The 21,811-nt window shown below is 58.2% G+C and overlaps 3 protein-coding genes across 3 annotated transcripts in view; 2 read left to right on the top strand and 1 right to left on the bottom strand.

Moving 5' to 3' along the window:
• Positions 1–3,881: 3,881 nt before the first annotated feature.
• VDR (vitamin D receptor) lies at positions 3,882–12,652 on the top strand. Its single transcript, XM_079329209.1, has 8 exons — positions 3,882–3,973; positions 5,316–5,446; positions 9,371–9,555; positions 9,664–9,778; positions 10,581–10,743; positions 11,058–11,209; positions 11,440–11,556; positions 12,366–12,652. Exons 1-8 carry the CDS (start codon positions 3,942–3,944, stop codon positions 12,623–12,625), a joined length of 1,155 nt encoding a protein of 384 aa, XP_079185335.1. The 5' UTR covers positions 3,882–3,941; the 3' UTR covers positions 12,626–12,652.
• Positions 12,653–13,604: 952 nt separating this feature from the next.
• On the top strand, positions 13,605–15,727 carry MYG1 (MYG1 exonuclease). Its single transcript, XM_079329196.1, has 7 exons — positions 13,605–13,826; positions 14,047–14,159; positions 14,225–14,384; positions 14,481–14,630; positions 14,703–14,825; positions 15,037–15,218; positions 15,294–15,727. The coding sequence occupies exons 1-7, from the start codon at positions 13,629–13,631 to the stop codon at positions 15,472–15,474; spliced, it is 1,107 nt and encodes a 368-aa protein (XP_079185322.1). The 5' UTR covers positions 13,605–13,628; the 3' UTR covers positions 15,475–15,727.
• A 1,309-nt stretch (positions 15,728–17,036) lies between these two features.
• The window catches only part of AAAS (aladin WD repeat nucleoporin), a gene marked incomplete at its 5' end in the record, with an annotated part of 9,459 nt that continues 4,684 nt past the window's right edge, over positions 17,037–21,811 (bottom strand). The window contains 9 exons of the mRNA XM_079329129.1: positions 17,037–17,199; positions 17,681–17,765; positions 19,310–19,391; positions 19,509–19,576; positions 19,668–19,761; positions 20,082–20,172; positions 20,656–20,716; positions 21,114–21,238; positions 21,350–21,492. Of these exons, the coding sequence (XP_079185255.1) occupies positions 17,068–17,199; positions 17,681–17,765; positions 19,310–19,391; positions 19,509–19,576; positions 19,668–19,761; positions 20,082–20,172; positions 20,656–20,716; positions 21,114–21,238; positions 21,350–21,492 (881 nt within the window). The 3' untranslated portion in view covers positions 17,037–17,067. The remainder of the gene's footprint in view (positions 17,200–17,680; positions 17,766–19,309; positions 19,392–19,508; positions 19,577–19,667; positions 19,762–20,081; positions 20,173–20,655; positions 20,717–21,113; positions 21,239–21,349; positions 21,493–21,811) is intronic.

Below are 21,811 nucleotides of genomic sequence, written 5' to 3'. Positions count from 1 at the left end.
CCACCCCCCGGGCCTGCCGGGATGTCCCCGGTGCCACCCCCGGCTCTGCTGACTCAGCTGCTCCCGGCCCATCGCTCTTATCTCGCCCTTATCAGCTCAGCCCTGGCCAATAAAGGGGAAAAGGGCTGGAAAGCAGCACCTGGGCTTTGGATCCGGCCATCCCACGGCATCTCCTCGCTCCAGGAACGCCCGGAGCTGCCCCAGCCTCTCCTTTCCCGAGCAGACTGGGTGGCAAAGGGGATTTTTGGCACAGGAAACCTTCCTAGGTTTTTTGGTTTTTTTTCTGGAAAAGTTTGAGCCGTTTCCTGAGGTTTTTCTCACCTTCTCCGTGCCCCAGGCGTGGCTGCTGCTCCAATTTCCCAACTCCAGGCTGCAACAGCTCCGGCTGCTGCATCATCCCCACTCCTCCTCCTCCTCCTCCTCCTTCCTTGGGCAAGTCTGGGGATTGAGAATTCCCTTTTCCACCTGGCAAATCCCAGGGGTAGGGACTGCACAGGGGTTTGGGGTCTCTAAGGGATCCTTTTCCAGCTCCAAGGGGGACATTCTGTGAAAATTCCCTTTTCCTCCAGGCACATCCCAAAAGCAGGGACAGGGATTGGGGCTCTCCTGTCCCTGCTGGCCCAGGGAGTTCCCAAAAAATCGCTCCCGTCTCCAGAAATCCCCTCCTCGGGAGCCTGACAAGGCTCAGCTCTGTTTTTAGACCCCTGGGTGGCCCCAGGAAGGGACAGCAAATCCCAGATTTCCTGGGAATGGCCTGTGAGGCTCCACACCTTCCCAGGGCTGATTCCAGCACAAAAAAAAAAAAAAAAAAAAAAAAAAAAAAAAAAAAATTATTCCACAGTCTGGGGCTGCTGCTGCCCTTCCACCTCTACTTTGGGAATTTTTCTCAAATAGGGGGGCATTCCTAGAATTTTTGGGGAATTCTGTGGTTTTTTTCCCATTTCTTCCTGGTGTCAGTCCTGGGCTCCACAATCCCTCTCTGAGGGGCTGGGACACTCCAAGGGCTGCCTGGGAAAAACTTGGATTTGTGTCCTCCTGGGGACACTGCCTGGGATTTTGGGCGCAAAAATTGGGATTTTGGGGCACTTTCATTCCTCAGAAATTCTCCTCTCTGCTCCCAGGGGTGGCATTTCCAACCAGGGAATTTGGGGACCAAATATCTGGGAATGGTCGTGTCCCAAAGTTGGCAGGGAAAGGGGTGAGGTGGGGTCTGATCCCTGAAAAACAGCACAAAAAAATGTCAATTTTTGGGTCTTTCTGCAGCTCAGGAAGAGCAATTCCTGCCCCAGCCTGACTGGGAATTCTGCAGCTCCTCTCAGGAAGGGGAAAACCAAAATTTCTCCCAATTTCTGATCAGCCCCAGCAGCAGGAGAATTGCCAGGGAAGGAGCAGGGCAGGGCCAGGCTCTGTCACGTGCTGGGATCAGTTGGAATTTTCCTCCTGGCTTGTCCAGACAGGTGGGAAAATCTGGGATTGGGGATCCAGCTCGTCCTTGTCACCCTCCCCAAAATCTGCTTTGGGGTCTGGAGCCCCTTTTTGGGGTCTCTGAGCAGCACAGGGTCCCACCCCAAATTCCTTTTCCAAGAAAAATTCACAAAAAAAAAATTTAAAAAAAATGTTTCTAGGAAGGTTTAACAGGGACTGGGTTGGGTTTGTGTCCCTGGAGGTTTTTAGGGACACTGGAGTTTTTTTGGGAAGACCTTGGAGCTGCAAATATTCCTGTTTTGGGGATAATATCAGAATTGCATTACTTAAATCACGTTTCTTTTCCCACTCTAAAATTGGAAATATCCCACTGAGAGTCTCCAGCTGAAAGGAAATCCAGGATTGCTCAGAAACACTGAGTTTTTAGTCCTTTTTGCCCAAAATTTGGCATTTCCAGGCTCAGATTTTCTCTCCCTGCTGCCACACAGGGATGAGCTTTTCTCCCCTGTCACGCTGGATACTGGGAGGGAATTTTGGATGGATTTTGGGCATCCCACACCAAAAAATCCCCCTCAGCCCAACTCAAGGGGTTTCTCCTGCTTTGGAAATTGGCCTTTACCCAGCAGGAGTGGTGGAAAATGAATTTATTGTGGGGCAGGGCAATGGCCTGAACAGCCTCAGACCTGCCTTGGAACCCTGGAAAATCCCAAACTGGGCACAAAACCCCCAAATATCCCAAAATATTCCAAAATTTCCTTGGGCTCCAGCTCTGCCCATTCCTGGGGAGATTTCCCAGTGCTTGACCCCCCTCTGGATGAGGAATTTTCCCTAAAATCCACCCTAAACCTTCCCAGGAATCCCGTCCCAGCAATTTCTGGTAATTCTTGCTCCAATCCAGGGAATTAAGGTTGAAATTCTCCAATTCCAGCTCCTCCAATCCCTGTTTTTGGGGCACATTTCAGGAGCATTTTGCTATAATTTTCCTCCCTCTCGAGCTAAAAAAAAAAAAAACCCAAGGGAGGCTGGAGATGGTAAAAAAAAAAAAAAGAATTTGTTGAAAATTCCTGGGAATTTCATTTTCCTGGGGGTTTGGTCTCCTCAGAGGGTGACAGAGCCAAAACCTGTTTGGGAATATTTCGAAATCCAGGGAGAAGCTCTGGAGGAGTTTTGGAATTTGCCACAAGCAGGGGCAGCTTCTGCCTGGGGATTTTTGGGGCATGAGAGGAAAGATTCCTTGGAATTGGGGTTGGGGAAATAAAGGAGCAAAGGGAAAGATTTGGGGCAAGAGGAGGAAATCCAGGAAGGGTTTGGGGAGCAGCAGGGAAGATTCTGTGGGGAAAAAAAATCCCATTCCTGCATTTTTGGTTTTTTTTCATTGGAAAAGGGAGAAATCTTTTCCCTGGATGGATCTTTTTTTGGGAAAAAAACCCTGGAAAAACTGGGTTTAATTGAATTTTCCCATTTAAAAGGAGCAGTGGGATGTGTTTGGAACACAGGGAATGGCAATCCATGGGTTTAACCTGGGATATTCCCAATTTTTTTATGGGATAGAGAGCAAAGTGAGGTCTGTGGATGCTGAATTCTTCATCCCAGAGTTCCCTCCTGTACCAGGAGCTGCTGGAATTGTTTTTCCCAGCCAGAATTCCCAGTTGGGTCTGTCCCTGCTCTTTGCTCCCAGTCCGTTGGGAAACTTTCACCCCTTCCCTCTCCTGTTTTTCCTGGGATTTTTATTTCCCTGGGAGCCCCCAGAACTCCTCTGAAGTTTTGGGAATTCTCTATTTTGGACACAATCCCATGGGAAGGGACCCCCTGAGGCCTGGCTGGAAAAATCCAGATAAAAATCAAAATTCCAAAAGGAATTAATGAATGAAAATGAAAATCCAGGCTTTGGGTGGGAGAGGAGAACCCAGGGAATTCCAGGGAGAGCCCCAAAAATCCCACTTGGGGATTTTGGAAAACAGCCTCAAGGCAGAGGGAATTCTTTAATTGGGATTTAATGGGCTTCTAATGGATTTACAGTCAGCCCTGGAATTTGGGAATGGGCAGGTTTGGAATGGGAAAAAAGCACTTTTTTTTCCTCCTTTTTTAAAGGAAAATCAGTCCAGAGGCACTGGGAATTTTTAAAGAGCCTTGGGGTTGTTTTACCTCATTAATGAGGCATTGACTGAGCCTCTCCCAATCCCAGAGCTTCCCTGGCATTCCAAAATCCCAAAATTTGGATTTATGGGCTGATTTTAATGCCCAGAACCAATAAAAAAAACTCCTTGCCTAAATCTGGGGCGGGGGTGGGTGGAACCCAAAGCAAAATCCTGAATTTTAGGGACAATTTCATGACTAAACCCTGTGATTTTACCCCGGATCAGGTGGAATTCCAAGAGAAAATCCTGGATTTTGGTGGCAATTCCCTGGCAGCCATGGAGCCAGGGGCTGCCAGCACCTCCCTGGGCGAGGCTGGCTCGGTGCCCAGGGTCTGTGGGGTCTGTGGGGACAGAGCCACCGGTTTCCACTTCAATGCCATGACCTGTGAGGGCTGCAAGGGCTTCTTCAGGTGAGCCCAGACCCCAAAAAACCTCGGGGGTCCCAAAGGGAATCCCAAACTGGGCGTGGAATTGGGGGCGGTGCCGCCTTCCCCCGGGTTAAGGGGAGATGGGGGGAGAAAATCCTCTTTTTTTGGGTTTTTTTGGGGGGGGGGTTGGAACTTTGGGATGGGTTTTTTCCCCCCCGTTTTTCCAGAATCTGGGAGCTTTGCAGCACTCCAGGAAAAGGGGGAATTGGGAGAAAATTCCCCTGGGGTCATAAATTGGGATTTTTATTTATTTTTTTCTGAGCCTTGAAATCTCCTGAAAAATCCTCTGGGATTGGGGGATGAGGAAGGGCAGGGGATCCTGTGGAGCAGCTCTTCCCAAAATCCAGAATTTCCAGGGAATTCTGCTGTCCCCCTTGGGAATTCTGCCCCCATCCCCATCTCCCAAAGCAATTCCCCCATTCCAGGCTGGGAACCAAGCCTGGAATTCTCTGGTTTTATCCCCTGGGATCCCAAACCCACCTGGGAATGGTTTCCATGGAATTCCAGCTCAGCTCAGCTCTGGTGTCACCCTGGGAGCCTCTGGAGCCACCCAAGCTGCAATTTTCATTCCAAACCTGGAATTTTGGGCTGCCTTGAGCCCTGGGAATGTTTTTTTTCCTGCTCCACTGCCTTGTTGTTTGTACATTCCCAGCCTTTCCCTGGGTTTTTTTGTGGAAAAAAAAATGATCTTTTTGTGGATTATTTTGGCTCTCGCCCTTTCTCCTTGGAATTTTTTGGTGCTGATTCTTTATCCCAGGAAGATTCTGGCTCTGACCCTTTTTCCTGGAAGGCTCTGGCCCTTCTTCCCTGGATTATTTTGGCTCTGACCCTTTGTCCCTTTGCTCTGCCTGGGCTGTGCTGTGGTTTTGCTGCAGCTCAGGGTTGTTATTTTCAGGCTCCTTTCTCTGTGTCCTGCAGGGAGAATTCCTCTCCCTGCACACCCAAAATGTGCTCAGGCCAGTTCTGCCAGCAAAGCCAGGCTTGGGGGCAGCTGGTTTTTAAACCCAGCTCAGGTTTGTTTTGTTGCTGGGGTGGGGGAGTTTCTGTGCAATCCTTCCACTTTCCCATCCTGAGAAATCTCTGTTTGCACCCAAAAATCTTAAACCCAGCAGGTTGGGCTGAGCCTAGAGCAGCTGGTTTGGTGGAAGGGGCTCAGGCTGGGTTTAAGGTCATTTTTCCCCCCAAAACCATTTTGGGACAAGCCCTTGGGTGTTTCCCTGTGGGAAATTTCCCTTTTCCAGCCGTGCCTGAGGCTCCCAATGTTTGGAGCATCTTGGCCAGCAGTGGGAATCCAGCCCAGGAGGGTTTTCCTCTCTTGCTGCAGGAGGAGCATGAAGAGGAAGGCCATGTTCAGCTGTCCCTTCAGCGGGGACTGTCACATCACCAAGGACAACCGGCGGCACTGCCAGGCCTGCCGGCTGAAACGCTGCCTGGACATCGGCATGATGAAGGAGTGTGAGTGACCAGGGGATGGCAGGGGCCAGGGGTGTGAGTGTCCAGTGGGGATGACCCCTGGCAATGCCCAGGGGGGTGTGAGTGACCAGGGGGGTGTGAGTGCCCAGGGGGGTGTGAGTGACCAGGGGGGTGTGAGTGCCCAGGGGGATGTGAGTGCCCAGGGGGGTGTGAGTGCCCAGGGGGATGTGAGTGACCAGGGGGGTGTGAGTGACCAGGGGGGTGTGAGTGCCCAGGGGGTGTGAGTGACCAGGGGATGGCAGGGGCCAGGGGTGTGAGTGTCCAGGGGTGTGAGTGTCCAGTGGGAATGACCCCTGGCAGTGCCCAAGGGTGTGGCTGTCCAGAGGAGTGGCAGTGCCCAGGGGGGTGTGAGTGCCCAGGGGGGTGTGGGTGACCAGGGGAATGACCCCTGCCAGTGTCCAGGGGCTGTGTGAGTGACCAGGGGGGTGTGAGTGTCCAGCAGGGAATGACCCCTGGCAGTGCCCAGGGAATGGCAGTGCTCAAGGGGTGTGAGTGACCAGGGGGGTGTGAGTGTCCAGGAGGGCAGTGTCCAGTGGGCATGACCCCTGGCAGTGTCCAGGGGCTGTGTGAGTGCCCAGGGGTGTGAGTGACCAGGGGGGTGTGAGTGTCCAGCAGGGAATGACCCCTGGCAGTGCCCAGGGGGATGTGAGTGTCCAGGGGGATGGCAGTGCCCAGGGGGAGTGACTGGTAATGACCCCTGGCAGTGCCCAGGGAATGTGAATGTCCAGTGGAAATGACCCCTGGCAGTGGCCAGCTCCCTGTCCCTGCCCTGTCCCTGTGCCAGGACTGGCACTGGGAGCATCCCAGGGGGATGCAAAGGGCAGGGGAAGCAGCAGGTAATGATTGAGAGCAGCTGGTTTAATGATTCCTTCCCATCCAGCAGTTATCTCATGGATTTTCCTGGGGTTTTTTTTGAGGAAAATCAGCTCCATGGCTCCCAATGTCTCAGAAAATCCTCTTTTCCAGCATTTTCCCTGCTCCACAAGGAGAACTGGACGAGCTTCCCCATGTGGGTTGAGTTCTCCTCTTCTCCCTCTGGGATTTTTTTTTTTGAGCCTTTTTTCCATGTGGGATAAAGCAGGGACTTAAGTCAACAGCAGAGGGAATTAAAGCAGTTTTTAAGCCCAGTCCAAACACACCAATGTGGCCCAAATGTTTGTTTTCTCCTGGTGTATTTAGAGATAAGTGGCTTTTAAAAATAAAACGTGTTTGAGGTGCTGGGTGCCCCTGGAGAGCTCCAACCAAACATTTTTTGCTGGGAGCCTGTGGCCAGGGTGTCCATGGAGCTGGAAATTCGGGATGTGGAGGCAGAGCCCTTCCCCTGGCAGCAAACAGAAGCTGGTGGCACCCCAGGGACTCCAGAAAATCAGAATTTGCAGGTGTTGGTGGGGAAAAGAATGCTTAGATTTTCAATGATCCTGATGGAAATCCCTGGAATTTATTCTTTGGGATTAGCAGGTTGATGAGGGAGGAAAAGGCCACACCCCACCCTGGCTGTCCCCAAATTTTGGGGAGCTGTTGCTGCTCTTTGAGGAGCCCCTAATGAGGGAAGTGCTTTAATTTGCACCAGCAGCAAATTAATTCCTTGAGAAGAGCTGGGAAGTTCCTGCAGCAATTCCAGGGGGTTTTCTCCAGGTTTTCTCCAGGTTTTCTCCAGGTTTTCCTCACAGGAGTTAACATGTAAACAGCCCTGTTAACACATCCTGCCTGGATTAACCAAAACTGGCCCAGAGAGGCTAAAAATAGCTAAAAATGGACTTTGCTGCTGGAAAAAGGAGGGAGGACGAAAGGCTGGGGTTATTTTTAGGTGGCAAAAGGGAATGGGGAAGGTTTCAAGGCCTTGTTTTTTCAGTGTTGGGATTTGGGGAATGTGGGGAGGGAGGAGGAGGAGGAGCAGGGTGGGACTCTGAGCCAGGCAGACCCTTCCCCACTGCTGGAATTTGGGGCTGGGGTCCCTCCCTGGCTCCCAGTCCCAGTTTGGGGCTGGGGTTTGTCCCCCCTGGAGGATTCTGTGACCCCAAATACCACTGGCAGCCCCACTTGGGGCAAGTTTTTGTGGTTTTCAAATGGGGCAGGGCAGGGCTGGCAGGAAAAAAAAAACCAAAGAAGTAAAAAACCAGGGATTTGGAATGTGGGAATTCTTCCAAATTTTGGGAATTCTCTCACTGTCAGGTCTCAGCCAGGACCTGTCCCCTCCTCATCCTGGATGATGGGCTGGGAAATCCAGCCCTTCCCACCTGCTGGGCTGCCAAAAATGTGGAATTGCCCCTTCCCTGCCTTTGGGGTGTCTGTCCCTCAGGGATGTTGGAGCTCCTTCCCTGACAATCCCCAAAAATCCTCCCCCAGGGAATTGTGCAGGGTGACCCCGAGCAGGAGGATCTGCTGCTTTTTGGGATAAAAAAAAAAACAGGATTGGGGGAATGACAAAACAAAATGCTGATTTTTTTCCTCCCCAGTGGCAGGAGATTGAGCAAGGCTGGAAAATGCAGAATGGAAAATGGAAAATTGCCCCTGGTCAGAGGAGGGTTCCTGCAGCACCTCTTGCCCTCCATCCCACCTTGACCTCCAGAACAGCCCTGGGGAGTCTCAGTCCCTGCAGGAAAGGCTCAGGAGGGGCAGCTCCTGCTTTAGGGGCTCTCAGAATTTAGGAACCCAAATATTTCTGCAGCTCCCTGCTGCTTTTTGTCCTTCCAACCCTTCAGGGCTGGGAGGTGTTGATGAAAAAAAGTGAAGATTTGGAGCCCAAATTGCCCCTGGCTGCTCCTTTTCCATGAACAAACAGACCCAGCCTTGCCTGGAGCCCAACCTTTGGTCGGTGCCACCCCAATAAAAGCCATAAATCCCCAAGCCCGAGGGTGGGGGAGGTTTGGCTGTGCCTTGACCTTAAAAATCAGATTAAAGCTGCCCTGGAGCAGCGTTGGACACCCCTGGTGGCAGCTGAGAGGAGCCAGAGCTGGGTGAAACCAGGATCCCAAAGCTTTGGGGGATCAGGATTTGGTGGAATAAATTGGGAGAGAGAGGGGCTGGTACAGCTCCAGGGTCCCCAAAGCTTCACCTGAAAACAGCTGGGCACAGCAGGGCTGAGGGGGTAAAAAAGGGATTTTCCAGGGGGGAAAAGGGATTTTTCCAGGGGGGGGAAAGGGATTTTTCCAGGGGGGAAAAGAGTTTTTTCCAAGGGGAAAAAGAGATTTTTTCCAGGGGGAAAAAGGATTTTTCCAGGGGGAAAAGGGATTTTTCCAGATGGGAAAAAAGGGATTTTTCCAGGGGGGAAAAGGGATTTTTCCAGGGGGGAAAAGGGATTTTTCCAGGGGAGAAAAGGGATTTTTCCAGGGGATAAAGGGATTTTTCCAGGGGAGAAAAGAGATTTTTCCAGGGGAGAAAAGGGATTTTCCAGGGGATAAAGGGATTTTTCCAGGGGGGTAAAAGGGATTTTTCCAGGGGGGGAAAGGGATTTTTCCAGAGGGGGAAAAGGGATTTTTCCAAGGGGGAAAAAAGGGATTTTTCCAAGTGGGAAAAGAGATTTTTCCAAGGGGAAAAAGAGATTTTTTCCAGGTGGGAAAAGGGATTTTTCCAGGGGGAAAAAGAGATTTTTCCAGGGGGTAAAAAAGGGGTTTTTCCAGGTGGGAAAAGAGATTTTTCCAGGGGATAAAAAAGGGATTTTTCCAGGTGGGAAAAGAGATTTTTCCAGGGGATAAAAAAGGGATTTTGCAGGTGGGAAAAGAGATTTTTCCAAGGGATAAAAAAGGGATTTTGCAGGTGGGAAAAGAGATTTTTCCAAGGGGTAAAAAAGGGATTTTGCCAGTGGGAAAAGGCGTTTTTGCGGGGTGAAAAGCGATTTTTGCAGGGGCTGGGCGTGGCACGCAGGGGCTGTTCCCATCCCCAATCCCGCCCCTGCCCCTCTCGCAGTCATCCTGACGGACGAGGAGGTGCAGAGGAAACGGGAGCTGATCCTGAAGAGGAAGGAGGAGGAGGCGCTGAAGGAAAGCCTCAAACCCAAACTCTCCGAGGAGCAGCAGAAAGTCATCGACGTCCTGCTCGAGGCTCATCGCAAAACCTACGACCCCACCTATGCTGACTTCACCAAATTCCGGGTACTGACCCCAGGAATCGCCTCTGTCCCCTCAAATTCCCCCTGCAGAACCCACAAATCCCTTTGCCAGCCCCGCTGCTCAGGGAGTTTTCTCTGTTTTCTCCCCCAGCCCCCCGTGAGGAACAAGCCCAGCAGCAAAGGGGTCCCGAAATCCTCGTCCCTCCTCACCCAGGATCTGTCCTCGGAGGATTCCTCGGATCTCTTTGGCTTCAGCACCTTCCCAGGTGTGCCCCAGTTCCTCCAAACTGGGATGGGAGGCAGGGAGGGACCCCAGGACTGGCTTTGGGTTGGTGGTGATGCTGCAAACTGCCCCAAATTCCAAATTCCAGGGGTGGGAGATTGAGCCAGAGCCCAAATTAACCTCACCATGAGTGTCTGCCCTGCTCTTCTTCCTCCTCTCCATCCTCATCCCACATTCCCAGAGTGAAATCCCAAACCAGCCCTGGCCCTGTGGAAAATCAAAACCACCCACATTCCCTTCTCTCAGCCCTGTGGAAGAAATGGGGGCAGAAATGCAGCAGCACCTCCCAAATTTGGCACCCCAGAGTCATTTTCCACCTGCTGTGGGAGCTCAGGGGGTGCAGCCCCAGAAATGCAGCAGCACCTCCCAAATTTGGCACCCCAGAGTCATTTTCCACCTGCTGTGGGGGCTCAGGGAGGTGCAGCCCCAGAAATGCAGCAGCACCTCCCAAATTTGGCAGCCCAGAGTCATTTTCCACCTGCTGTGGGGGCTCAGGGGGTGCAGCCCCAGAAATGCAGCAGCACCTCCCAAATTTTGCACCCCAGAGTCATTTTCCACCTGCTGTGGGGGCTCAGGGGGGTGTAAACCCAGAAATGCAGCAGCACCTCCCAAATTTGGCAGCCCAGAGTCTTTTTCCAGCAGCTGTGGGGGCTCAGGGGGTGCAGCCCCAGAAATGCAGCAGCACCTCCCAAATTTGGCAGCCCAGAGTCTTTTTCCAGCAGCTGTGGGGGCTCAGGGGGTGCAGCCCCCCAGCCCAGGCCCCTCAGAGCGTTTTTCCTGGGCAGATTCAGCAGAGCCAGCGCCGTTCCCCGGGCTGGAGGAGCAGGATGAGAGCTCCTCCATGAACCTGGAGTTCTCCCAGCTCTCCATGCTGCCACACCTGGCTGACCTGGTCAGCTACAGCATCCAGAAGGTGATTGGCTTTGCCAAGATGATCCCGGGCTTCAGGTGAGGCTTTGGATCCCAAATCTTTGTTTCCCACTCCTGGAATCCTGTGCTGCCCTTCTCTGTTTCACCTTCCCAGCTCTGATATCTGGCTCTCCCCCTCCCTGGGGTTCTCCTCTTTTCCCAATACCCAAATTCCACCAGGGAGACACACACCCAGAGCTCCTGCAGCTCTCCAGGGCTTTGTTCAGGTTCTGCTCCTTCCAAGATCCAAAATGCACCTAAAAAACCCCCTGGGATGGAAATTTCCGGGGAGCAGCCTGGGGGTGGCCTGTGCTGTGTCCCCTCTGTCCCCTGACCCCCCAGTCCTGCTGCAGGGATCTGTCTGCAGAGGATCAGATCGTGCTGCTCAAGTGCAGCGCCATCGAGGTGATCATGCTGCGCTCCAACCAGTCCTTCACCCTCGAGGACATGTCCTGGACCTGTGGCAGCAACGACTTCAAGTACAGGGTCAGCGATGTCACCCAGGGTAAGGGAATCCCAAATCCCCAAATTTCACAGTTTTCACCCCTGTTGGGCTTTTCCTCCGTGCCTGGTTTGCTGAGAAAGGGGGCGGCTCCAGCTCCGAATTTTAGGGGGTGACAAGTGGCACCTCAGTGTCCCCAGTGTGTCTGAAAAATCCCTTTCCAAAGGGATAAATCCCCTTCCAGAGGAAAGGAGCCTCTGGCAGCCCCCAGTGAGGCTCTGCTTTCTCCACAGCCGGGCACAGCATGGACCTGCTGGAGCCGCTGGTGAAATTCCAGGTGGGGCTCAAGAAGCTGAACCTGCACGAGGAGGAGCACGTGCTGCTCATGGCCATCTGCATCCTGTCCCCAGGTAGGGACAAACCCACCCTGACACCCCACGGGAGGCAAGGAGAAAACACCAAATCCTGAAAAAGCACAAAAGGGGGGAAATCACCTGAGCACAGCTAAAAAGGGATGAAAGGGAGGGAAGCACCTCAAACCCTAAAAATCCACAAAAGAGAGGGAATGACCTCAAATCTTAAAATGGGATGAAAGGGAGGGAATCACCTCAAACCCTAAAAAGGGAGGGAAAGGAGGGAATAATCCCAAACCCTCAAACACCATGAAAGGGAGGGAATCACCCCAAACCCTGAAAAGAGAGGGAATCACCCCAAACCGCACGAGAGGGAGGGAATCCCCCCCAAAGCCCCAAACCCCCCGCAAGGGAGGGAACCCCCCAAAGCCCCAAACCCCCCGCAAGGGAGGGAACCCCCCAAAGCCCCGAACCCCCCACAAGGGAGGGAACCCCCCCAAAGCCCCAAACCCCCCACAAGGGAGGGAACCCCCCAAAGCCCCAAACCCCCCGCAAGGGAGGGAACCCCCCAAAGCCCCGAACCCCCTGCAAGAGAGGGAATCCCCCCAAACCCTAAAAAGAGAGGGAATCGCCCCAAACCCCACGAGAGGGAGGGAACCCCCCAAAGCCCCGCAAGGGAGGGAATCCCCCCAAAGCCCCGAACCTCCCGCAAGGGAGGGAATCCCCCCAAAGCCCCGAACCCCCGCAAGGGAGGGAATCCCCCGAACCCCCCGCAAGGGAGGGAATCCACCCAAAGCCCCGAACCTCCCGCAAGGGCGGGAACCCCCCAAAGCCCCGACCCCCCCCTAAGCGCTGCCCCTCCTCAGACCGGCCGGGCGTGCGGGAGCCGCGGCGGGTGGAGGCGCTGCAGGAGCGGCTCTCGGAGGTGCTGCAGAGCTACATCCGCGCCCGGCACCCTCCGCCCGGCAGCCGCCTGCTCTACGCCAAGATGATCCAGAAGCTGGCGGACCTGCGCAGCCTGAACGAGGAGCACTCGCGGCAGTACCGCTGCCTGTCCTTCCAGCCCGAGCACAGCATGCAGCTCACGCCGCTGGTGCTCGAGGTGTTCGGCAATGAGATCTCCTGAGCCCGGCTCGGGATGTGCGGGAGGAGCGGGGCTCGGGTTCGGCGGCGCTGCTGGGGTTTGATGCCTCCGTGGATGTTTTGGGGCCGGGCTGCCTCGAATTCCTTCTTTCTCCAAGTGCTGGGAGATGAACTCAGGGCGCTGCTGTGGGTGCCGGGCTCTGCTCCCCCCGAAATCGCACGGCACCCATGGGCTCGGACACCCCAAATCCCGGCCAGGAGCTGCCATGGGCGATGTCCCCACAGCTCCAACACATCCCGTGTGCTGCTGCCGCCGGACTGGGATGAGCCAGAGGCGGCTGAGAAAGCCCTGCCAGGGGAAATTTTGTCCTCGACCCTCAAAGGGAAGAACAGGACGAGCTTTGTTTGCACTCCCTGGGAATGGGGGAGCCGGGGGATCTCCAGGAGACACCCCCACTTCGGAGCTGGATCCATCTGGGGGATGGGGTGGTGACCCCTGAGATGGGACAGGGACCCCTGGGATCCCAAACCCAGCTTGGCTTTCCCACCCCTGCCATGTTCTGGAGGCGGCTCCAGGCCCTTGTTCCCACCCACAGCAAACCCTGGGAAGGGGGATTTGGGAGCTGGGGGGCTCTAGACCCCTAGGAAGAGCCATTACAGCCCCCCCAGACCATCACCAATGGCCGGAGGGTCCCCGACTCTGGCCAATAAACTCCTGCTTGGGCGAATCAACTCAGGCTCGTGTGTGTGTGTCCGTCCGTGCCGGTGTGTCCGTCCCTGACCCCCCAGGGGTCTGTGCAGGACCGCGTGTGGCTGTCCCAGAGCTGGGTCGGGGTCTCAGTGTCCCCCTGTCCCCGTGTCCCCCTGTCCCAGTCCCGGCCGCCAAGGGGCGCTCCGCACACCCAACCGGCGCTCTGGTCCCGCTCAATGCGCATGCGCACTCGCGGGGGCGGGGCTGAATCCGGGGCAAGAGCGGGAAAAACGCGGCGGGAAGAGCTGAGAATGATGTGGGCGTGGCCTCGCGGGGGCGGGGCCTCCCCGCCGCCATGCGCGGTGTGGCGCGCGCCGCCCGGTCCGTGGTCATGGCTGCGACGGGAACCGGGACTGGAACCGGGATTGGGACCGGCACCGGGCACAAACGGCCGCACCCCGAGCCCGCCGCCCGCATCGGCACCCACGATGGCACCTTCCACTGCGACGAGGCGCTGGCGTGTTTCCTGCTGCGCCTCCTGCCCCGCTACCGGGTACGGTCCCGCCGGGGCATCAGCGGGACCGGTGCACGGTGCGGTGCCGGGTCCCCGCGTCTTCCTCCGGGTTGTTCCTCTCTCGGTGTCACTTGAGCCCGTCCAGTGGCCGCCCTTCTGTCCCCGGTCCCACCTGGGAGGGTCACCCTTATCTCCCCCAGCCCCTCCTCACCCGGGGGTCCCGGTGGCCCTGGGGACCCTCACCGCGTGTCCCCGGCAGGACGCGGAGATCGTGCGGACGCGGGACCCGCAGCGCCTGGCCGCCTGTGACATAGTGGTGGACGTGGGGGGCGAGTACGACCCGGGGCGGCACCGCTACGACCACCACCAGAGGTGAGACCCCCGCTGGGCACCGCGGCGGGCCCGGGGGTCCCTGAGGTGACCGCGTGGCCCCGCAGGTCCTTCACGGAGTCCATGCGGAGCCTGCGGCCGGACAAGCCCTGGAGCACGAAGCTGAGCAGCGCCGGGCTCGTCTATTGTCACTTCGGGTCCCAGATCCTCGCGGGGCTCCTGGGGCAGCCCGAGGACGGGCCCGTGGTCACCGCGCTCTATGACAAGGTGACAGGGCTGACAGGGATCGCTCTGTGGCAGCTGCTGGGACAGCTGGGCTCCTCCTAGCCAGGCTGAGCTCTGCTGTCCCCTCGTTGTCCCCAGCTGTACGAGAACTTTGTGGAGGAGATCGATGCCATGGACAACGGGATCGCGCCGGCGGCGGGGGAGCCGCGCTACGCCCTGAGCACCACGCTGAGCGCCCGCGTGGGGCACCTGAACCCCCGCTGGAACGAGCCCGACCAGGACACCGAGGTGGGGACAGCCCCGGGACCCCCTGTCGGGGGCACCTGCATGGGGACCCTGCTGAGCCCCCCGTGTCCCCAGGCGGGCTTCAGGAGAGCCATGGAGCTGGTGGGCAGCGAGTTCCTGGAGCGCCTGGACTTCTACCACCGGGCCTGGCTGCCGGCACGGGAGCTGGTGGAAGAGGCCATCCAGCACCGCTTCCAGGTAATGCCCAGCCAGCCCGGGGGCAGCCTGGAATCTTGGGGGAGAACTGGGGGCGTGGGGAGGCCAAATCCCTTCAGTAAAAATGTCTGGGGGGGAGCTTTGCACCCCATACCCTGCACGGCTCCTGCATCGCTGCAGGAGGTCACACCCAGGTTTTGGGGACACCGGGCCCAGGGTGGTTTTGGGGGTCACCCCCATGTCCCCCCCGCAGGTGGACGCCAGCGGGCAGGTGCTGGAGCTGTCGCAGGGGGGCTGTCCCTGGAAGGAGCACCTGTTCCAGCTGGAGCGGGAGCTGGCCCTGCCCCGGCCCCTGCAGCTCGTGCTGTTCCCGGACCGGGGCGGGCAGTGGCGGGTGCAGAGCGTCCCCGCAGCCCCCCACAGCTTCCAGAGCCGGTGAGACCCCTCCCCCGGCCCTGCCGTGGCCCCCCCATGCTGCAGGGCCCGTCTCCAGCGCTGTGTCCCCCACAGGCTGCCCCTGCCCGAGGCCTGGCGGGGGCTGCGGGACGAGGCGCTGTCCGAGCTGGCCGGAATCCCCGGCTGCGTCTTCGTCCACGCCAGCGGCTTCATCGGGGGGAACCGGACCCGGGAGGGGGCCCTGGAGATGGCCCGGAGGACGCTGGAGCTGGGGGGAGGCACAGAGAGCACCTGAGCCCCCTCCCCAGCAGGGTCACCCCGGTGTGGGGTGCCAGGGATGCTGCAGGGACTGTTCCTGCTCAGATCCCAAATTCTCCGAGGGATCTGCTGTGCTGGGGGGCAGGTCTCAGAACATCCACCCCCCCGTGCTCGACACCTGCCAGCCCAGCCAGAGACTTTTTGGCTCCATTTCCTGGGAGTTTGTCCCCGTTCCTGTCACACCCTGCACAGAGGCGCTGCCAGCACCAGTAAAAACCAGTGTGTGCCCAGTGGATTTGCTGTTGAGGGGTCCTGGGTGTGAGCTGCGTGTGACACCGAGGGTTTGCTGTGACTCAGGGACAGCCGTGCCCTCCCCCAGAGCACGGGGACAGCGCCGCTGCCACCACGCGCGTGTCACCAGTGCCACCAGCGCTGCGGGGGGGGGGGTCAGGGCGCGTCCCCTGCAGCCATGCGGGCCGAGCTGCTCCTGCTGCTGCTGCTGGCGCTGCCCCGGCCCGGCCCGGCGCGGTCCCGCTGCCCCGGGGATGCTCCGCCGGTGCCGGTCCCGCCCGGCGGGCGCAACGAGACGCGGGCCAGGGCGGCGGGGACAGCGCGGGCCCCCGACGTGGCGGCGCTGGTGGCCGTGGGCGGGTGGCTCGGCGCTGTCCTGGTCTGCGTGGGCCGGTTCGTGCGGCGGAGCCGGGAGGAGACGCGGCTGCACCTGCAGTACCTGCGGGCTCTGCCCTGCGGGGCGCGGCCGCACGACGAGGAGCTGGAGCCGCTCAGCGGCGGCACCGGCGGCGGCACCGGGAGACAACTGGGCGGGCCCGAGGGGTGAAACCCACCCCCCCAGCAGCTGCGGTGGGTCTGGAGCCCGGGTCACCCCTCAATCTCCCCTAAATCCCTCCTGGATTCTCCTGACTCACCCCCAGTTTGCTCCTGGACCCTCCTGCCTGGCCCCAGGGAGGGGCTGTGGGGGGTGGGGGTCTCCCCCTTGCTCTGGGGAGGATTTTGGGGGTGCTGGGGTTGTTGGGGTGGGGGGAGCAGGGACCCTGTGCCCTCCCTGGCCTCCCTGCCAGCGCTGTGTAATCCTGGGATTAAGGGACTGTAATCCCAGGATTTCTGCGTGCTGCCCCCCTCTCTGGGGGGGGGGGGTCCAGCTGCTGCGCCCACCCTGCGGGGCCGGGGGGGCTCACGTGGGGCAGCACGAGCATCCTGGAGCCCCCAGGGTTGGGGTTTAGCGACCCACAGAGGGGTTGGTTCACTTTGGGGGTTTTGGTTCACCCTCCTGACAAAGCCTGGGGGTTGTGTGTTTAGCCAAAAAAAACCACCCTTCAGCCATCACCTTTCCCCCAAATGGGGCTGTTTGACCCCAAAAGAGCAGCCCTGGCCCATGGGCTGCAGTGGGATCACACCAACAGGTTCTCTGAGTTCCCTCTGAGCTCTTTCTGACCCCAGAAACCAACTCTGGAGCTCCAAAAGCCCCTCCAGACCCATAGGATTTCCCAAATTCATCCCCAAAAAATCTTGCAGTCCCACCGGGAAGAGGAAAGCAGCAGAGAGGGAAGGAAAAAGGCATTTTTATTGGGGTCAGGAGCAGGGGAGGGGCTCCGGGAGGGAGGGGAGGCGCTCAGAGCTCGGAGAAGAGCGGCTGCTCCCGCACGCTGCCCAGCACGGGCACGGGGCTGCGGCGGGGGCTGCGCGGCTCCAGCGCGCTGACGAAGAAGAAGGGGATGTGGGAGATCCTCCCCGAGGACCAGCACTGCAGGGAGAGAGCAAACAGCTCGGGAATGGGAAAATCCTCTGGGGTGGAGTCCAGCCCAGAGCTGACACCACCCCAACACTCAGGGTTGTCACCAAGTGCCAGTCCAGGCTTTGCTTGAACACGCCCAGGGATGGGGTCTCCCCTGCCAGCCCATTCCCATGTCCAGCCACCCCTTCTGGGAAGAAATTCTCCTCAAGTGCACCCCAGAGCTGTGCCCTGGTCCTGTCCCCCTCCTGTCAGGGCGTTACAGAGGGGGTCCTGAGCCCCCCAGAGCTGCAGACCCTTCCCCAGCCCTGTTCCCCCCTCTGGACATGCCCCAGATTCCAAAATCCTTCCTGAACCGGGGGGTTCACAGCACACAGCACCCGAGGTTAAACCTCCACTCCTGGGAGCGCCGTGGCTCACCCCGATCCCAGCCCCCTTCCCAGTGACACCAGTGCCCCCCGGGCTGGGAATGGCCGGGGAGGGAGGGACTCACCACGGTCAGGAGGGCGCCCTGGGGGAAGCAGGGGTGGAAGGAGATGAGCTGGGGGCGGGCGCCGCGCTCACCCCGCACGAATCCGCTGTGGGGAGGGGGAACAGCTGGGTTATGGCCTGGGAAAACCCACTGCCAGGGAACTGGGGTGCTTGGGATCCCCATTCCCAGGGAACTGGGGTGTTTGGGATCCACACTACCAGGGAACTGGGGTGCTTGGGATCCCCATTCCCAGGGAACTGGGGTGCTTGGGATCCACATTCCCAGGGAACTGGGGTGCTTGGGATCCACACTGCCAGGGAACTGGGGTGCTTGGGATCCCCATTCCCAGGGAACTGGGGTGCTTGGGATCCACATTCCCAGGGAACTGGGGTGCTTGGGATCCACACTGCCAGGGAACTGGGGTGCTTGGGATCCCCATTCCCAGGGAACTGGGGTGCTTGGGATCCCCACTAACAGGGAACTGGGGTGCTTGGGATCCCCATTCCCAGGGAACTGAGGTGTTTGGGATCCCCATTCCCAGGGAACTGGGGTGCTTGGGATCCACACTGCCAGGGAACTGGGGTGCTTGGGATCCCCATTCCCAGAGAACTGGGGTGCTTGGGATCCACATTAACAGGGAACTGGGGTGCTTGGGATCCACATTCCCAGAGAACTGGGGTGCTTGGGATCCACATTAACAGGGAACTGGGGTGCTTGGGATCCACACTGCCAGGGAACTGGGGTGCTTGGGATCCCCATTCCCAGGGAACTGGGGTGCTTGGGATCCACATTCCCAGGGAACTGGGGTGCTTGGGATCCACACTGCCAGGGAACTGGGGTGCTTGGGATCCCCATTCCCAGGGAACTGGGGTGCTTGGGATCCACATTCCCAGGGAACTGGGGTGCTTGGGATCCACAGTCACAGGGAACTGGGGTGCTTGGGATCCACAGTCACAGGGAACTGGGGTGCTTGGGATCCCCATTCCCAGGGAATTGGGGTGCTTGGGATCCCCATTCCCAGGGAACTGGGGTGCTTGGGATCCACATTCCCAGGGAACTGGGGTGCTTGGGATCCCCATTGCCAGGGAACTGGGGTGCTTGGGATCCACATTCCCAGGGAACTGGGGTGCTTGGGATCCCCATTCCCAGAGAACTGGGGTGCTTGGGATCCCCATTCCCAGGGAACTGGGGTGCTTGGGATCCACATTAACAGGGAACTGGGGTGCTTGGGATCCACAGTCCCAGGGAATTGGGGTGTTTGGGACCTAAGGGGATGCACTGGGAAAGGACAAGCCAAAGCACATTTGGGGGTGAAACAGTGACAGGGATTGGAGGAGGAGCTTGGGGGCAGCACTTCCTGGGGGTCAGTGGGATCCAGTGAGCCCAAACCTATTCCATACCCACCCCAATGAACCCAAATCTAACCCAAACTCCCCTGAAATTTACCCAAACTCACCCCAGTGACCCCAAACCCACCCCAGTGAACCCAAACACCCTGCAATGAACCCAAACACCCTGCAATGAACCCAAACCCACCCCAGTGAACCCAAACCCACCCCAGTGAACCCAAACACCCTGCAATGAACCCAAACACCCTGCAATGAACCCAAACCCACCCCAGTGAACCCAAAGCCCCCCCAGCCCCCTCACCAGGGCAGCAGCTCAAAGACGGGGCTGTTGCGGGTGCGGAACACGGCCACGGCCACCTGGCTGCCTGGAGCCTCAGGGTGTCCTGCAGGGGACAGCACAGCCAGGCTCTCCCATGTCCCCCTGTCCCCTCCCGTGTCCCCCTGTCCCCTCCCATGTCCCCCTGTCCCCTCCCTGCCAGCCCAGGATGGGCAGCACTGACCTCTGATGATCACCGCCAGCCTCTCCCCAGTGGGGTCCCACACCATGGAATGAACCTCTCCTCCAATCCTGGAACAGCACAAAATCCCTCAAAATTTTGGGGCAGAGACCCCCCTGGGTGGCCCCAGCAGGAGCAGGGACCCCCCTGTGCCAGACCCACCTCTCCTCCCCGTAGAGGGTCTCGAAGGTGGTCTCAGACAGGTCTGCCACAATCGAGGCTGTTTTGGAGCCTCCCACCTGCCCCTGCATCTCCCCTGAAAGGCAGAAATCCACACTCCATAAATCCCACTGCATTTCCCAGGTGGTCACTCATCTGGTTTTTTCTCAGCTGTGCTGGTGTGGCTGGGATGGAGGAGAAGGGACAGCACACACGAGGACCCCCGAGCTGGCCCTGGACCCACTGGAGTCTCCCCGAAATCCCTTCAGGACCCCAAAGCTGCGACTGAGAGCGAGGGATGGAAAAACCTGAACTCCAGAGATTCCATTCCTGGAGACCCCAAAACACCCCAAGGCTGTGGGATTGTCTTGGAACATTGTCCCAGCCCCTGGGAAGTTCCAGGTGGGACAAACTCACCCCGGTACTCAGAGAAGGACAAGGAGTAGATGACGGACTCGCCCAGCACGGAGAAGAGCAGGCGGCTGCCATCGGGGCTCCAGCACCCTGTCTGAGGGACAGAGCCACCCACCCTGTCACCCTGTGGGACAGAGCCACCCACCCTGTCACCCCGTGGGACAGAGCGACCCACCCTGTCACCCCGTGGGACAGAGCCACCCACCCTGTCACCCTGTTGGACAGAGCCACCCACCCTGTCACCCTGTCACCCTGTCAGTGGGACAGAGCCACCTGTCACCCTGTGGGACAGAGCTACCCACCCTGTCACCCTGTGGGACAGAGCCACCCACCCTGTCACCCTGTCAGTGGGACAGGGCCACCTGTCACCCTGTGGGACAGTGCCACAGCATGGGACAGTGCCACACAGCAGGCTGGCTGCCCAAGGCAAGGGTGGAGTCCTGGATCCTGGAGGGATTTGAAAGCCCTGTGGATGTGGCACTTGGGGACACGGGCCAGAGGTGGCCTGGGCAGTGTCAAAGCCCAGAGGGCTCCTCCATCCTAAATGATTCCCTGGGTGGGGAATGTCCCTTCCTACCTGGCAGCGTCCCCTGATGGTGGGCCAGCGCTCACAGGTCCACATCTGGGCCTCCCACACCCTGCAGGAAATGGGATTTAGGGAGAAGAATTCCTGGGAATTTACCCCAATCCTGCTGCTCTGGGAATCTACAATGTCCAACCCCATCACCCAGCCATTGCCCACTCTGTCCCCAAAATAGGAACAGGAGCAGGGAGGGTATCTGGGACCCAGAGCCAGATTCTGTGGAGTGAGGATGAGGATGGGGATGAGGATGAGGGTGAGCATGGGGATGGGGATGGGGATGGGGATGGGGATGAGGATGGGGATGAAGATGAGGATGGGGATGAGGATGGGGATGAGGATGGGGATGAGGATGGGGATGAGGATGGGGATGAGGATGGGGATGAGGATGGGGATGGGGATGAGGATGAAGATGAGGATGAGGATGAAGATGAGGATGAGGATGGGGATCTCACCGGAACACGGCCGAGGGGGTGGCTGCCAGCACCTTGCTGCCATCAGGGGACCAAGCCAAGTAGGTGACACCGCCACCCCCAAACCACTGCAGCTGGACACAGGTCTCAGTGGACACGTCCCACACCTGGAGGAGGGCACAGGGTGGTGGCACCAGGTTAGGGAGCCCAGAGGGAAGGTTCCAGGCCCAGGGCAGTCCCAGAGCTCTGCAGGGACACTGGGCTGTCCCCATGCTCACCAGCATGGCCGTGTCCACGGGGGACGCCGAGAGCAGCCGCTCGCCGCTGGGAGCCCAGGCCAGGCTGGTGACAGGGCTGTGACCAGGGCAGGACAGCACCTGGGCACAGCCTGATGAGGGCCTGCCAGGGAACAGGGAGAGACCTGCAGCATGTGGGGTGAGCTGGCAGGAGGGGGGGACAACAGCTGGGAAGGGGATGGGACAGGGGAAAGGGGACAGGGGAAGGTAAAGGGAAAAGGGAAAGGGGAAAAGGGAAAGGGGAAAAGGGAATGAGAAAAGGGAAAGGGGAAAGGGAAAGGGGAAAGGGAAAGGGGAAAGGGGAAAGGGGAAAGGGGAAAGGGGAAAGAGCGGAAAAAGCGAAAAAGGTGGAAAAGGGGAAAAGGGATGGGAGCAAATTGAAGGAAAAGGGAAAGAGGGAAGGGGAAAGGGGAAAGGGAAAGGGGACGCGAAAAGGGGAAGGGA

Source organism: Erithacus rubecula, assembly GCF_903797595.1.
Source record: "Erithacus rubecula genome assembly, chromosome: 31".
Classification (NCBI taxonomy): Eukaryota; Metazoa; Chordata; class Aves; order Passeriformes; family Muscicapidae; genus Erithacus; species Erithacus rubecula.
Note: the sequence above shows the minus strand (reverse complement) of the source record. Positions and strands in the feature narration are given on the sequence as shown.